General features: G+C 37.4%; 1 protein-coding gene across 1 annotated transcript in view; it reads left to right on the forward strand.

Annotated features, from left to right (window-relative positions):
- The window catches only part of SPATA6 (spermatogenesis associated 6), a 160873-nt gene that overhangs the window by 48900 nt on the left and 94353 nt on the right, over nt 1–17620 (forward strand). The window contains exons 4-5 of the mRNA XM_068965676.1: nt 16175–16216; nt 17262–17386. Coding sequence (XP_068821777.1) covers nt 16175–16216; nt 17262–17386 — 167 coding nt within the window. The remainder of the gene's footprint in view (nt 1–16174; nt 16217–17261; nt 17387–17620) is intronic.

The following is a 17620-nucleotide window of genomic DNA, read 5'->3' on the forward strand; positions in this document are numbered from 1 at the left end:
TCTCCTGGCTGACGTGGCAGCTGAAGCTGCAGCCATAACATAACCATAATGTAGCCATAAGGTTGCCGTAACATAACTTGATGTAACGTAACCATGATGTCACTCCAGTGTAGCCCCAGTGCAGCAGCAGCCAGGGCTTTCATGGTGAAGCTCATACAGGCATACTGCACAAAGCAGCCCATGACCAGGTGAGTAACTCGTGACACTCATACACAGTGCTATAAGTGATCTCAGCCATCACACAACTGTGCAAAGTCATGTTTTCAGAACATGGAGTGAATGAGCATGAGAGCACGGGTTGAAAGAGTGAGACTAGAGCCATCTTGTTAATTTTCCCACCTTTAAGTTATGAAGATACTCTATATAATTTTCTAGAAGACTTATTTCTACCATATACATTCAGATCTGCAGTCTTCCTTTGATTTTATTTCTATATATGGTTGAAGTAAGGATAATATTTTTATTTTATGTATATCTAATTGGGCAATACCATTTGGTGAAGAGACTTTTATTCCCCTTGCTCTTAATGTTTGTCACAAGCTAAATGCCTGCCTACTTGTGGATTTTTTTTATTTATATATTTTCTGTTTTGTTTCATGGGTCCTTGCATAAACCTTATGCTTTCTTAATTACTAGAAGTTCAGTTTGGATATCTGGTAGTTTAAGCCCTCCAGGTTTATCCTTTATGAAGACTGTCTTAGGTATTTTTAGTGTCTAAAGTATGCTAATTTTAGCCCTAAATATACCCTTGAATGATTATTCACATTTTAGTATTCCATAACCACCGTTTATCAAGACAGAGAATATTTCCAACATCTGAAAAGGTTTTGTACCTCTGCCAGTCAGTACCCCCCTCACTACAATCACTGTTGTAACTTTTGTCCGTTTTTGGACTTAATATAAGTTAAATCATAAATATGTATTTGTTTGAATGAGTTTTTTCATTCAGCCTAATGTCTGTGAATCACCAATGATGTTGTATTTCATTAGTCCATTCTTTTTTTATTGCTTTTTATTATTCCATTATATGAAAGTAATTTATTCATTTCTTGTAAATGAGCATTGTTTTTAGGCTTATTATGAATATTCTTATAAATATCTTTTGATAAACGTTTATACTCAGTTCTCTTGGAGTGGAATTTCTGTGTCATAGAGTAGATGTATATTTAGCTTTATTTGATACTGCTGAACACTTTCCTAAAAGTAATTGTACAGTTCCTTTTGAGTATTGAACTTTGTATGTGAAAAATTATAGAAATAATTGGAAACATAACATCATAGTATTGTTCTCCAGATAGGCTTTATGTTTGCCTTTTATTTCCCTTCTGTAGAGTGTCAGTGGTAGCAGCAAACCTCTATCATGTCAGTCTGATGTCAGGGATTATGGCGATTGGAAGCTGGGTTTCTTTCTGAGTGGAAGGACCAGGGGAGGGTGTTTCTGGTTTATCCTTACTCCTGTGGTGGTGTCTTTTAGATGCTCTTCTCTAAACTGTGGAGAATTTATGAAGACCCCTCCTTCTTGGTGTAGGCCCTATAGTGATTTTTCTTAACTAATTAATTTTTGGCTGCCCTGGGCCTCTGTTGCTGAGAGTGAACTTTCTCTAGCTGTTGCAAGTGGGGGCTGCTCTCTAGTTGGTGTGTGTGCTTCTCATTGTGATGGCTTCTCTTGTTGCAGAGCACAGGTTCTAGGTACACAGACTTCAGCAGCTGTGGCATTTGGGCTCTGTAGTTGTGGCTCACGGGCTCTAGAGCACGTGCTCTGTGGCATGTGAGCTAAGTTGCCCTGCAGCGTGTAGAATCTTCCCAGACAAAGGACCAAACCTGTGTCCCCTGCTTTGGCTGGCAAATTCTTAACCACTGGACCACCAGGGAGGTCTCCTGTAGTGATATTTTTCTTCTAGGTCTATGAGACCATCAAAATCTCAGCTAAGTTTATTAATCCTTAGTTTGCCATTTCTGGAATTAGCAGATGCCCTTGGGGAGAAAGCAGTTCCAATGTTTGGCTCATCTCCCTGACTCTTCTTTGTTTTCCCAGAACTTGGCCCTGTAATTCTTCACTGCCTTATTAGCTTCTCTGTGCCTTCAAGCAGATTTTAAAAAATAACTTGACCAGATTTTCTTAGTCTTCTTAGTAAGATGATTGGTCTGCTTTATGTAAATTGCCATTATCTGAAGCAGAAATCTGTTCCTCATTAATATCCTTTCTATCCTCATCCTGTGTCTCTGTGTACTCTCCCATTTGTCCCCACCTCATTATATCTATTTACTTATTCTAAGTATCTATATGTGGGCCAATATTGCATAGTTAATTATTACATCTTACTATAATCCATGTTCTTTCATTTAAAAAGCACACATTTATATTCCTACTTGTTTATTTTTCTAGATGAACTTAAACTCATTTTTAAGGTCTAAGATAAACCTCTTTGAATTTTAATTATTTTGAAAGAATTAGCATTTTTATATTATTCATTTTTCCCATGTAGATAAGTGATATATATTGATTTATTAAACTTATGTTTTCTTTCACCCTGTTACCAAGGTTTGGGGGTACGTGTGTGAGTGTGTGTTTGTATATATAGTTACCATGTATTTCATGTTTATTTTCATATTTATTTTTAACTGTGGCATATTTTGTGACTTTTGAGAATAAGATTCTTTGCATAATTTTCCTTTCTTCTCTTTTTTGTGGTTAATATGCAAGAAAGTGAAAAAATATTTGTTGGGTATCCAGTCATTTCACTGAACCTTCATATTGGTGCTGTTGTTTTTTTCAGTCTGTTTCAGATATTTATTCATGATTAGTCTAAGTATCAAAAATTTGTTAGTTTGCATTTCAGTCAGAGCATGTGACCTATAATAGTACTACTTCTTGGAATTTAATGGTGATTTCCCTGAGCATCTGGGCTAGGAATCAAAGATAAACATGACTTGTTTGCTTGTGTCCCCTTTGTGTTGGTAACAACATTGAAGCATTCTTTCTATATCTTACTTTAGCTTACTGATGGCATTATGTCAGGTATTACATCAAAGCTAACATACAGGAGACCCTTATTAATGTCCATTCATGAGTCAATGCTACAACTTGCCTTCTTGACTTTTTCAGTTCAGGTCAGTCGCTCATTCCTGTCCAATTCTTTGCAACCCCATGGACTGTAGCATGCCAGGCTTCCCTGTCCATCACCAGCTCCTGGAGTTTGCTCAAACTCATGTCCACCAAGTTGGTGATGCCATCTAACCATCTCATCCTCTGTTGTCCCCTTCTCTTGTTTTCAATCTTTCCCAGCATTGGGGTCTTTTCCAATGAGTCAGTTCTTCGCATCAAGTGGCTAAGGTATTGGAGCTTCAGCTTTAGCATTAGTCCCTCCAATGAACATTGAGGACTGATTTCCTCTAGGATTGACTGGTTCGATGATTTGCATTCCACGGGACTTGCAAGAGTCTTCTCCAGTGCCACAGTTCAAAAGCATCAGTTTTTTGGTGCTCAGCTTTCTCTGTAGTCCAACTCTCACATCCTCACATGATTAAGGTCCCTGCATTAGCAGCACACCCTCTGCTCTAACATAGCCACAAAAAAAGTACCTCATTTGACTGCTGTGAAAAAGTTCAGATGCAGCTGTTCATTCATTTATTTCACTCATTCTACCATCAGTTAATTGACTCATTTTCTATTCATTCTCCCACCAAACTTCCAGTGATAACCTACGATGTACCAGGGCTTGTGGAATTTAAAAAACCAAGAATGTATGGTCCCTTCCCTGAAAGAGTTCACATTTTAATGGGAGATGAAAACAAGCAAAGCATGATTATGCCATGTGGTCAGTGCCAGGAAAGAGAATTGTGAGAGCACACAGGAGGCTGTTCACTCATCCCTGAGGGATAAAAATGGTTATTTGAATTTATCTGTTTGTACGAGTCAGGTGAACAGTTTTAGATGCTATAATAAGCAGTCCCCAAACCTCAGTGGCTTAATACAGTAAAGGTTCATTACAGTCTGATGCAGGTCAAGTGACTTGTCTGGCAGTTTTCCTCCCAGTGTTGACTTGGTGAACTAGCCTTTTTCCTTATTAAAATACCACTGATTTTACATGTAGCTTCCATGCCCAAGAGCGAGAATTGGGCAATTGTGTATGTGTTTGATGACCAGGCCTGGAAGTGGCACTTATTACCACTGCCCACACCCCTTTTGATCCCAACCAAATACCAAGGAAACTGAGAGATGTTGTCCAGGGTCCAGGAAAAGGATATGAAACTGGTGAGCATCTCCTTAGTTTGCCTTAAGTCTTAAGGTTGTCTCAGGGTTACCCAGATAAAGAGAACTTGTATTTCAGGCAGAGGAGATATTCATTATATGTAAATATGGAGATGAAAGTCACAAGCCTAGAGATTTGAAGTACTCCAGGCAGCTCCATAGGACTGAAGTATAAAGTATCAGACCAGAAGTTGTGAGAGCTGAGAGTAGGCAGGGAGCGAGCAAAGGCCAGATCATACAGGGCCTTTTATAATATATGAAGGGGTTTGGAGTCTGTCCTGTGAGCGATAGGGAAGGATAGAGCAGTTTCAGTTAAAGAAGCACCAGTATCTGTTTACATTTTAAAAGATTGCTCTGAAGCAGAAAGGAAACCAGGTCAGAAGCTATTGTAGTAAAACAAGAAAGAGATGATGGAATGGGGTCAGACTCGGTCCATGTCCTCAATATGGTCATAGGCAGACAGACATACTTTCTAGCCAGATTATAGTAACAAATATACCTATACAGTAACAAGTATATCTATACAGTACACAAGGATACCTATACAATAACAAGTACTGACCTCAAGGCCCAAGCAAGAAGCTGTTGGCAGAAGATGAAGGGATTTATTTTAACAGAATAAGAGACAAAGTCATGGAAAACTTAAGAAAGCTGTATCTCTTTTCTTTCATCCAACAGCCACTTTTAAAGATGCAGAAATTGAGGTACAGTGAACAGCTGCTACTATTCATGGTTATAGATATGTGAACATTAGAACTGGAGTTAGGAACTCTGCTTGCCTTCCTTCCTCTGTTCTTATGGACCAACATGAGCCCATAAGGCCAGTTTAGGCACAAAACATAGTAGGATGGTGATGAAATTAGTATCTGTGGTCTTTGGTATTGCCAGAAAAGTGCTGAATATATGCAATGAAGAAGAAAAAGAACTAGAACTTCAAGCTCAGACCCCATGCAGGTTAATTTCCTAGACCCTTTTCTACTCCAGGTAAAATCTAGACTCTCAGAGTGGGAAGAGATCTTAGAAACTAGATAATCTCTGGGTATTCCCAGATGCTACAGTTGTAAGGACTTAATGTGTTCAGTGTGGTGGCCTGAGGTCAGTCCTAGTCAGGGAACTAAGATCCTACAAGCCATGCAGCATGGCCAAAAAAATTAGAGAAAATAGATGATCCTTTAAAATTGTTGTGGAGGTACTAGCCAATGCAGTTAGACAAAAAAAGAAATTAGAAGCATAAAAACTGAAAAAGAGGAGATAAAGTTATTAAGTATATACAATAAGATTGTTGTTGTTCAGTCGCTCAGTCATGTCCAACTCTCTGTGACCCCATGGACTTCAGTACGCCAGGCTTTCCTGTCCATCACCAACTCCCAGAGCTTTTCAAACTCATGTCCATCAAGTCAGTGATGCCACCCAATGATCTCATCCTCTGTCGTCCCCTTCTCCTCTTGTCTTCAACCTTTCCCAACATCAGGGTGTTTTCCAATAAGTCAGAGCACATCAGTCTGTCAAAGTATTGGAGCTTCAGCTTCAGCATCCGTCCATCCAATGAATATTCAGGACTTATTTCGTTTAGGATGGACTGGTTTGATCTCCTTGCAGTCCAAGGGACTCTCGAGAGTCTTCTCCAACACCATGGTTCAAAAGCATCAGTTCTTCTGTGCTCAACTTTCTTTATGGTTCAACTCTCACATCCATCGATGACTACTGGAAAAACCATAGCTTTAACTAGACAGACCTTTGTCAGCAAAGTAATGTCTCTACTTTTTAATATGCTGCCTAGGTTGGTCATAGCTTTTCTTCCAAGGACGAAGAGTCTTTTAATTTCTGGCTGCAGTCACCATCTGCAGAGATTTTGGAGCCCATAGAAAATAAAGTCTGTCACTGTTTCCATTGTTTCCCCATTTATTTGCCATGAAGTGATGGGACAGGATGCCATGATCTTTGTTTTTTGAATGTTGAATTTTAAGCCAGCTTTTTCAGTCTCTTTCACTGTCATCAAGAGGCTCTTTAGTTTCTCTTTGCTTTCTGCCATAAGGGTGGTGTCATCTGCATATATGAGGTTATTGATATTTTTCTCTGCAAACTTTTTTTTTGCACATTTTGAAATAATTATTTATTTTTTAATTGAAGGATCATTGCTTTACAGAATTTCATTGTTTTCTGTGAAACATCAGCATGAATCAGCCATAGGCGTACATATGTCCCCTCTTTTGAACCTTCCTTGCACCTCTCCCCCAATCCCATCCCGCTAGGTTGGTAAAAGCCCCATTTGAATTCCCTGAGACATACAGCAAATTCCCATTGGCTATCTATTTCACATATGATAATGTAAGTTTCCATGTTGCTCTCTCCACACATCTCAGCTTCTCTTCCCCTCTCCCTGTGTCCATAAGTCTGTTCTCTGTGTCTGTTTCTCCATTCCTGCCTTGAAAATAAGTTCATCAGTACCATCTTTCTAGATTCCATATATGTGTATTGGTATACAATATTTATCTTTCTCTTTCTGACTCACTTCACTCTGTATAATAAGCTCTAGGTCCATCCACCTCACTAGAACTGACTCAGATGCATTCCTTTTTATGGCTAAGTAATATTCCATTGTGTATATATACCACAACTTCTTTATCCATTCATCTTTTGGTGGACACCTAAGTTGCTAACTAGCTATTGTAAATATATTCTGTTGTAAACATATTGTAAATATGTTCTATTATAAATAGTGCTGCAATGAACATTGGAGTACATGTGTATTTTTCAATTTTGGTTTCCTCAGGGTATATGCCTAGGAGTGGGATTGCTGGATCATATGGTGGGTTTATTCTTAGAGTTTTAGGAATCTCCATACTGTCTTCCATAGTGGCCGTATCAATTTACATTCCCATCAACAGTGCAAGAGTGTTCCCTTTTCTCCATTCCCTCCCCAGCATTTATTGTTTGTAGACTTTTTGATGCTGGCCATTCTGACCAGTGTGAGGTGATATCTCATTGTAATTTTAATTTGCATTTCTCTCATAATGAGCATCTTTACAAGAACTGACACAGGATTAATTTCCAAAATATACAAGCATCTCATACAACTCAATACCAGAAAATCAAACAACCCAATCAAAAAGTAGGAAAAAGACCTAAACAGACAGTTCTCCAAAGACTACAGATGGCTCCCTGCAATATTGATCTCACCTTGTGCTTCATCCAGTCTAGCATTTTGCATGATGTATTCTGCATATAAGCTAAATAAGCAAGGTGACAATACACAGCCTTGATGTATTCCTTTCTCAGATTGGAACCAGTCTGTTGTTCATGTCCAGTTCTAACTGTTGCTTCTTGACCTGCATATAGATTTCTCAGGAGGCAGGGAGGCAGTCTGGTATTCCCATCTCTTGAAGAATTTTCCAGTTTGTTTTGATCCACACAGTCCAAGGTTTTGGCGTAGACAATGAAGCAGAAGTGGATGTTTTTCTGGAATTCACTTGCTTTTTCTGTGATCCAACAGATATTGGCAATTTGATCTCTGGTTCCTCTGCCTTTTCGAAATCCAGCTTGAAAATCTGGAAGTTCATGGTTCACTTTATTTGTAACCCTTCTAGACAATGTATTATTTTTAGTTGTGCATTTTAATTTAGTTTGCAATTAAACCACACAAAATAGTATTGCTATGATTATATAGGCTTCATTTAGTTCACTTTATATCTATATTTAGCCTTTTTGGTTGTTCTTTATTTCCTTTCATTTTTTGAAAATCTTCTAGATTTATTGCTTCTTTCTAAGGAATATCCTTTCACGATTCCTTTTTTATAGTCTTTTGTTGATAGATTATCTTGATTTTTATTTCTCTGAAAATGTCTTTATTTCACCTTTACTGAAGGATTTTTTTTTTTAATTTTATATTGGAGTATAGTTGATTAACACTGTTGTATTAGTTTCAGGTGTACAGCAAAGTGATTCAGTTACACATGTACTGAATGTTGGTATTAGTGTCATCCAGCACTTAGAAAATATTAACACTATTTCATTATCTTTTTGCTCCCTTACTTTCTGATGAGAAATCATCTGTTAATTTTATTGTTACTTCTTTGAAGGTATTTTTTACTTTTTCTGCTGGCTTCTTTTAATATATTCTCTTACATCTGTTTTCCTATAGCTTTACTTCAGTGTACTCAGCTTTGTGTGTGTATGTGTGTGTGTGTTTTAAAATTTGTTCTCTTGGGATTTGTATCTTGATGTCTTAAGATAAATTCTCAGACATTAACTTTTCAAATATTTTTCTCCGTTTTTTCTTCTCTCTTTTTACAGATCCAATTACATATTGTTCTTACTCTGTTCTTTTTTTTTTCTTTTTTATGTTGCTCCATCTTTTTGGTTTTCTGTGCTTCTCTCAAGATGCTTTTGTCTTCCAATTCCATAATTCTCTCTGGAATAATTTATAATCTGTTAGTAAAAACTTTGTTATGGTTAATTTTTGGTTATTTTATTTTTTAGTAAAAATTTTCCACTTGGTTCTTGAAATGCTTTCTAGTTGTCTACTGACATTTTCAATCTTGTATTTTATTTTCTTGAGCATAGTAAGCATATTTTAAGTTGCAGTCTGATAGCTATTTTTTCTGGATTTCTTGTTGATTTGTTTTTATTTCCTGTTATTTCTTTTGTGTTTTGGTCCCAGTGATTTTTTCCCCTATATCCCTTGTTGATTTTCATTAAATGTCAGATTTTGTATATAAAAATTTTAGAAATGATTAAAAACCTTTTATGAAGATATTTTCCTTTAGACAAGGTTTATGATTGTTTTAGAAGATTTCTAAAGGGCACTTGGAATTCTAGACCAACTTAATTCAGACAAGATTTGGGATGATTCAGATTTAAGCCTAAATTCTTAGTTGACTGTCTTAGTCCTTTTGGGCTGGTACAGCAAAATACCCTAGACTGGGTGGCTTATAAATAATAGAAGTTAATTTTTCATAGTTCTGGAAGCTGGAAAATCCCAGATCAAGGAGTCAGCAGATTTGGTGAGGGTCCCCTTTCAGTTCATGGATGACCGTCTTCTCTGTTTCCCCATGTGGCAGAAAGGGTAAGGACATTCTTTGGGGTCTTTTGGTCACCAGTGGCACTAATGGGCACTAATCCCATTAATGAAGCCTTAGCCCTAATAACCTCATAAAGGCCCTAACTCTAAATATCACACTTGGGAGGGGTAGAATTTCAGCTTATTCATTTTGAGGGGATGCAGACATTCAGTACATAGCATGGGTTATCTATTTTTAGTTTATATCCTTTCAAGATTCAGCCTAAGGCCTAGCTACTTTACAGGCCATTGTCTCTTACCTGCAGACCTCCCTTCTCATCTCTTCCCAAGGTCATGATACTCCAATTTTTGTAACTCTACTTCATGAGCTTACAAAAAGTCATACTCTGCTTCTTACCCTCTTAGCTACCTCTATCAGAACTCTCAGATACCCAAAAAGAGAAGGAGCCTCAAATACCAGGCTTCAGTTCAGTTCAGTCGCTCAGTCGTGTCCGACTCTTTGCAACCCCAGGAATCGCAGCACGCCAGGGCTCCCTGTCCATCACCATCTCCCAGAGTTCACTCAGACTCACGTCCATCGAGTCTGTGATGCCATCCAGCCATCTCATCCTCGGTTGTCCCCTTCTCCTCCTGCCCCCAATCCCTCCCAGCATCAGAGTCTTTTCCAATGAGTCAACTCTTCTCATGAGGTGGCCAAAGTACTGGAGTTTCAGCTTTAGCATCATTCCTTCCAAAGAAATCCCAGGGCTGATCTCCTTCAGAATGGACTGGTTGGATGTCCTTGCAGTCCAAGGGACTCTCAAGAGTCTTCTCCAACACCACAGTTCAAAAGCATCAATTCTTCGGTGCGCAGCCTTCTTCACAGTCCAACTCTCACATCCATACATGACCACAGGAAAAACCATAGCCTTGACTAGATGGACCTTAGTCGGCAAAGTAATGTCTCTGCTTTTGAATATACTGTCTAGGTTGGTCATAACTTTTCTTCCAAGAAGTAAGCGTTAAGTGTCATGGCTGCAGTCACCATCTGCAGTGATTTTGGAGCCCCAAAAATAAAGTTTGACACTGTTTCCCCTGTTTCCCCATCTATTTCCCATGAAGTGATGGGACTGGATCTTCCATGATCTTTGTTTTCTGAATGTTGAGCTTTAAGCCAACTTTTTCACTCTCCTCTTTCACTTTCATCAATAGGCTTTTTAGCTCCTCTTCACTTTTCTGCGATAAAAGTGGTGTCATCTGCATATCTGAGGTTATTGATATTTCTCCCGGCAATCTTGATTCCAGCTTGTGTTTTTTCCAGTCCAGCGTTTCTCATGATGTACTCTGCATAGAAGTTAAATAAGCAGGGTGACAATATACAGCCTTGACATACTCCTTTTCCTATTTGGAACCAGTCTGTTGTTCCATGTCCAGTTCTAACTGTTGCTTCCTGACCTGCATACAGATTTCTCAAGAGGCAGGTTAGGTGGTCTGGTATTCCCATCTCTTTCAGAATTTTCCACAGTTTATTGTGATCCACACAGTCAAAGGCTTTGGTATAGTCACTAAAGCAGAAATAGATGTTTTTCTGGAACTCTCTTGCTTTTTCCATGATCCAGTGGATTACTTCTCTGTATTTATTTCTTATACTGAGTTTCAGATTTGTAATTTGTATACTATCTTATTAGGTCTCTACTGCCTCAAGCAGATTTTTTAGGTGTCTACCTTTTCAAGGTGATTTGAATAAGAAGTTTGCTTTTGAACCATTAATCTCTCATATTACCCTGCTATGTTCTGTTAAGAGCCTTTGTACATCCTGTTTGTACTGCTTAAATCTCTAGTTTCTCACTCCCCCTGACTCTCATGGGCTTCCCTGGTGGTTCAGACACTAAAGCATCTGTGTGCAGTGCAGGAGATCCAGGTTTGATCCCTGGGTTGGGAAGATCCCCTGGAGAAGGAAATGGCAACCCACTCCAGTACTCTTGCCTGGAAAATCCTATGGATGGAGGAGCCTGGTAGGCTCCAGTCCATGGGGTCTCAAAGAGTCAGACATGACTGAGCAACTTCTGTCTTTTCTTTCTCTTTCCTAACTCCTGGTTTACAGTTATTCATGCTATGGGTTAAGTCCTAAAGAGATCTTCTCTTCTTCAGACTTCGCTGACTCCCTGACTGGATTATCTTGTTATAATACTCTTACAGCACAACCTGAATGCCTCTGTTGTAGTTGTAGTTTGTAAATGTTTGTTTCTTTATTTTATTTAATGTTTGCCTTTTCAACACAATGTCAGATCATTGAGGAAAATCTCTGTATCAGTTATTTTTTCCTTATTACAGCCCCAATTTATGAGTCATAAGGAATATTTACTATTTCTTCATAAATTGGGCATATAGTTATTGAGTTAAATGACTGAGATTTCCCTTGGTTGAAAGTAACAGAATTTAAAGGAAGAAAAAGATTTGTCTCATTCATGGGTTCTTAGAAGGGAGAAAGGATGTAATTTATATTTTATTCTTATTTCTATAAATTTATTATAAAGTATTTCAGACATATTAAAAGTCTAAAGAGTTGTATAATATACCCAACTGTGCCCATCACTCTGTTTAAGAAGTAAACTTAATTTATATTTATAAAAATATATGAGAAGAACAGAAATATGCCTCTGTAAATATAGTCAACTGATCTTTAACAAAGGAGCAAAGACAATACTGTAGAACAAAGATATTATATATTCTTCAGTAAATGGTACTAGAGCAACTGGACATACACATTTAAAAAAGAATGAATCTAGATACAGACCATATACCTTTCACAAAAATTAAAACTCCTAATGGATCATATTATTTTTTGGAATGTGTTAGACTTACTTATCCTCTGATTTGATGTCTGTATTAAAAGAAATACACATGTAGAAGGTAATGGTGACTACAGGAAACCAAATATGAAACATCTCAGAAGTCCCTCAAAGTCATGTTAGTTTGATAGATGACTTTTCAGCAGCAATAGTGGAAGCTAAATGATAGTGGGATATCTGTAATGGCCTGAAAGAAAATAACTTCTGACCACAAATTCTACACTAAGCAAAAAATATTTTGTAAGAATGATTGTACAATAGACCTTTAGACACACAGTTGAAAGTGTGTGCCACCAGTCAGCTTACCAAAGGAAATTCTAAAGAATATATTTCAGGCAGAAGGAAAATGAAGATCATAGATGCAAAAATGATAGTAGAAAAATGAAAGTCATTTTGTATGAATAAATATAAATGAGCATTGATTGCTTAAAAAGGTAATTATGAAAGTTAAAAAATACACAGAGTTAAACTAACAGCAACGTATCAGGAGTAATTAAAAAGGTATTTCATTAAATATTTCATTAATGAAAAAGGTGTTAACATTAAACTTTGATAAGTTAAAAGGATACATGTAATATTTTCAAGGGTAACTGCTAAAAAAAATACAATTTGAGCATAAAAACTCCAAACCAGTACAGGGAAAACATTTGGAATAATTCTTTTTAATAAATTCAAAGCAGGACAAAGTAGATAGAAGTAGATGTAGATTCAGAAGTAATTCTCATTAAATATAAGTGGATTAACTTCCAATTAAAAGATAAACATTGTCAGACTGGATTTATAAACCCTAATCAAGTAGTTTTAAGACTTAGATATAAGCGTTGGGAAAAAATGTTCACATCATGCTCATGTCATGACATGACAAAATGCTCCTGTCATATTGATAAAACTTAACTAGGAAGACAGTAGTTTCCAGTTTGCTGCTAAGTCGCTTCAGTCATGTCCGACTCTGTGTGACCCCATAGACGGCAGCCCACCAGGCTCCCCCATCTCTGGGACTCTCCAGGCAAGAACACTGGAGTGGGTTGCCATTTCCTTCTCCAGTGCATTAAAGTGAAAAGTGAAAGTGAAGTTGCTCAGTCTTATCTGACTCTTAGCGACCCCATGGACTGCAGCCCACCAGGCCCCTCCGTCCATAGGATTTTCCAGGCAAGAGTACTGGAGTGGGGTGCTACTGCCTTCTCCGAGTTTCCAGTTTGAACAGATCTAATAGTATAGCCTCAAAGTAAATGAGCTATAAAGACCAACTGTAACCAACTGCAGTGGGAGATTTAACACCCCTTTCTCAGTAGTTATAGAACAACCATAAAATCAATAAGGATATAGAAGTTTAGGACAAAAGGATTACCACATTTTTACATGGACATATGTAAAATGCTTAATCAACACCTTCCAACTACAAAATTATTTCATTTGATCATATTTTAAGCCACAAATTCAGTCCCAAATTTCAAAGCATTGAACCATAATCATTATGTTTTCTGATCACTGTACAGTTAAATTTTAGCTAGAAAGCAGTAACAGAAAGACAACTAGAATATTGCCTTGTGTTTGGAAATTAAATTTATTTCTCAGGAACACCTGGGTAAAGAGGAACGCATATCAGAAATTAGAAAATGTTTTGTATTGAATTATAAAAATATTATAGAACAAAAGTTGTGGGATGCAGCTGTAGTAGTACTTAGAGGGAAATATATACTCTTAAATGTATATTCTGTCAGCTTCCCTCATGACTCAATTGGTTAAGAATCCATTTGCAATGCAGGAGACTGCCTGCAATATAGTAGATACAAGTTTGATCCTTGGGTTGGGAAGATCTCCTGGAGGATGAAATGGGAACCCACTCCAATATTCTTGCCTGGAAAATTCCATGGTTAGAGGAACCTGGTGGGGTACAGTCCATAGGGTCACAAGAGTTGGACACAATTTAGCAAGTAAACCACCACCACCGATGGATCATAGACATAACTGGAAAATGCAAAACTATAAAACTCCTAGAAGTTAGCACAGGAGAAAAATCTAGATGATCTTGGGCATGGTGATATGTTTTTAGAGACAACAAGAAAGACACCATAGTTGTTTTTGAAAGAAACTATGGAAGAAATAATTGATAAGCTGAAGCTGATAGGTTAAAAACTTCTGCTCTGTGAAAGGAAAAATCAAGAGAATTAGAAGACCAGCCACAGACCGGATGAAGATATTTGCAAAAGACACACCTGATAAAGGACTATTATTTAAAATATGCCAATAATGCTTGAAATTCAATGATAAGAAAACAAACAACCTAGTTAAAAAATGGGTCAAAAGCCTTAACAGACACCTCACCAAAGATATACAGGTGGCAAATAAGCACATGAAAAGATACTTCACATTGTATATCACTAGAGAAATGAAAATTAAAACAATGAGATTGCTGTACATTCCTTAGAATTGCCAAAATCTGGAACAGTGACAACATGAAATGCTAGTGAGGATACAGAGCAACAGGAACTCTCACTTACTGCTGGTGAGAATGCAGAATGGTGCAGACACTTTGGAGACAGTTTGGTGGGTTTTTTCCAAAAGCTAGTGCATCCTTTCCATATGATTGGACAATACTGCTCCTTGGTTTTTATGCAAAGAATTGGAAATTTATGTATACACAAAATTCTGCATATGGATATTTATAGCAGCTCTATTCATAATTGCCAAAACTTGAAAGCAGTTGATGTCTTTCAGTAGGTGAAGGAGTAAACTGTGGAATATCCAGACAATGGGATATTACTCAGCAATAAAAAGAAATGAGCTATCAAGCCATAAAAACACATAGGGGAACCTTAAATGCATATTAGTAAGTAAAAGAAGCCAATTTGAAAGGCTACATACTGTGTGATTTCAAGTACATGACATTCTGGAAAAGGCAAAACTTTGTAGAGACAACGAAAAGATCAGTGATTGTGGTGGTGGTGGATTGTGGGGAGGAGAGAGGTAAATAACCAGAGAACAGAGGGACAGGGCAGTGAAAAATACTCTGTATGGTATTGTAATGATGGATAATGTCATATAGGACGTCCCTGTAGCTCAAACGATAAAGAATCTGCCTGCACTGCAGGAGACCAGGGTTCGATCACTGGGTTGGGAAGTTCCTCTGGAAAAAGGAATGGCATTCCACTCCAATATTCTTGCCTGGAGAATTCCGTGGACACAGAAGCCTGGAGGCTACAGTCCATAGGGTCGCAAAGAGTCAGACATGACTGAACAGCTAACACACAATGTCATTATTCAGTTCAGTTGTTCAGTCGCTCAGTCGTGTCCGACTCTTTGCGACCCCAGGAATCGCAGCATGCCAGGCCTCCCTGTCTATCACCAACTCCCAGAGTTCACTCAGATTCACGTCCATCTCATCCTCTGTCGTCCCCTTCTCCTCCTGCCCCCAATGCCTCCCAGCATCAGAGTCTTTTCCAATGAGTCAACTCTTCACATGAGGTGGCCAAAGTACTGGAGTTTCAGCTTCAGCATCATTCCTTCCAAAGAAACCCCAGGGCTGATCTCCTTCAAAATGGACTGGTTGAATCTCTTTGCAGTCCAAGGGACTCTCAAGAGTCTTCTCCAACACCATAGTTCAAAGGCATCAAACATTTGTCTAAACCCACAGAGTGTACATCACTAAGAGTGAACCCTAAGATAAACTACAGCCTTTGGGCGATCATGATGTATCGGTGTAGGTTCATGCTTGTTTTAAAAAATGTGCCATTCCTGTGAATGATAGACGGGGAGGCTATGCATGCTTAGGGGCAGGGGATATATAGAGGCAATCCGTGTCCCTCTCTCTCAATTTTGTTGTAAACCTAAATAAAAGTACTCTAAAAAATTAAGGCCTTAAAATCAGGAAAAAGCCTAGAAAAGATCAACTTCTACTACAGATTATTAAATCTATATGATAAAAAGCAACCAAAAATACACACAGTATACTAAAGTATAAACATAGATGTAGTCTACTGAACAATTACTTTGGCTTTTATGTACTTCTGTGGTAGGGTAGTTATTATTTATTATAAATTTATTTAAGGAAATTTTTCTTTAATCTTTCAGATGATACAGCATTGTTTGAGTTGATTCAGCTAGTTCCACCAGGTACTGTATTGTATTTTGATAAGGTAATTGACACGTGAACCCATTTTAATGAAATACTTTTCAAAAATGTCATCTTTTCCACTTCTTGCCACATTAAGAGCAGTGTTGAGTTTCTAGCATTGGTCCACTGTGTGTAAAATGTCAGTAGGCCAAAATAATATATACAGAAAGATTGACATAAATTATATGTGAACACGTTGTTCTAAAATTGAATAAATTATCATAATTGAAAGTGAAAAATAACCTGGTATCATCCTAGCATATTTTGTGACATTCATGAAAATTAACATCTTAAAAGTTCTTGTGGTTTCCTAAAACAGCATGCTTTTACTGATAAAGTAGTTCCTTACCTCTGTTTCTGTGTATTGGCTGTTATTAGAAATGTAGGGGAATGAAAACTGTACCTGAGCAGGATAGATCCCTGTGGTAGGCACAGTTAAAACCTGAAGGATAGTTATATTTATATTATTGATTTCTATGATTATAGAAGACTCTATCTTAAGTCTTTATTTTATGTGAGTCACAGGAGGCTATATTTTGTTGAAAGCTAGTAATGTAAAAGTTTTGAGTGTCACATACATACCTAATTCTGGTAACCACAAATTCTAAAAAATGTCTATATTTTTTTCAACGTGCAGTCTAATGTCTTATAATGGCAGGTAGAAAAGATTGGAAGATAGAAAAATAAATTATGGAGATAGTAATTAAGTTTTAGATGTGTAAATATTATGCCAGTTTTATATGTTTAAAGTGGTATTTCTTTCCCTAGGAATTCATAGGTACATAAAAAATTTACATGAATATCCTCTTTCTACAAAAGGGGAGAGAGAATCAGTAGTATGTATGACATTTCTTATAAGGAAATATGTTAATTCATTTAACATAACTATTTTAATTTTTTTCCTTTTATAGAAAAAAATTAAAAGCATGACCCTGAAGCAGGTATTTCATTAAGGCATCAGGCATTATATATTTGTACTTGATGATATTGTTTCTAAATAGCATATTTTGTTATAATTTGAATCATAGGATATCTTTCTTGTAGTGGGTGAAACACTGTCTACATATGATGAGAATACACGAGATTTCATGTTCCCGGGTCCAAATCAAATTTCTGGACACCATGATTCAAACCGCCAGGTTACCATGAGGAGGATTTCTGGCCTTCGAGTAAGTGCTTACTATTTTCTGAATCAAATTGTGATGCAGGATCATTGCCAAAAACTACCACATAGCCCTTAGCACCTGAAATGTGAAGAACTAATTCAAAGTTTAATTCTGTTTAAAACATAATTGTGTTATGAATTTATGCTAAGTCACTTCAGTCATGTCTGACTCTGCGATGCTATGAACTACAGCCTACCAGGCTCCTCTGTCCATGGGATTCTTCAGACAAGACCACCA

The sequence above is a fragment of the Capricornis sumatraensis genome, chromosome 2 (genome assembly GCF_032405125.1).
Source record: "Capricornis sumatraensis isolate serow.1 chromosome 2, serow.2, whole genome shotgun sequence".
Lineage (NCBI taxonomy): Eukaryota > Metazoa > Chordata > Mammalia > Artiodactyla > Bovidae > Capricornis > Capricornis sumatraensis.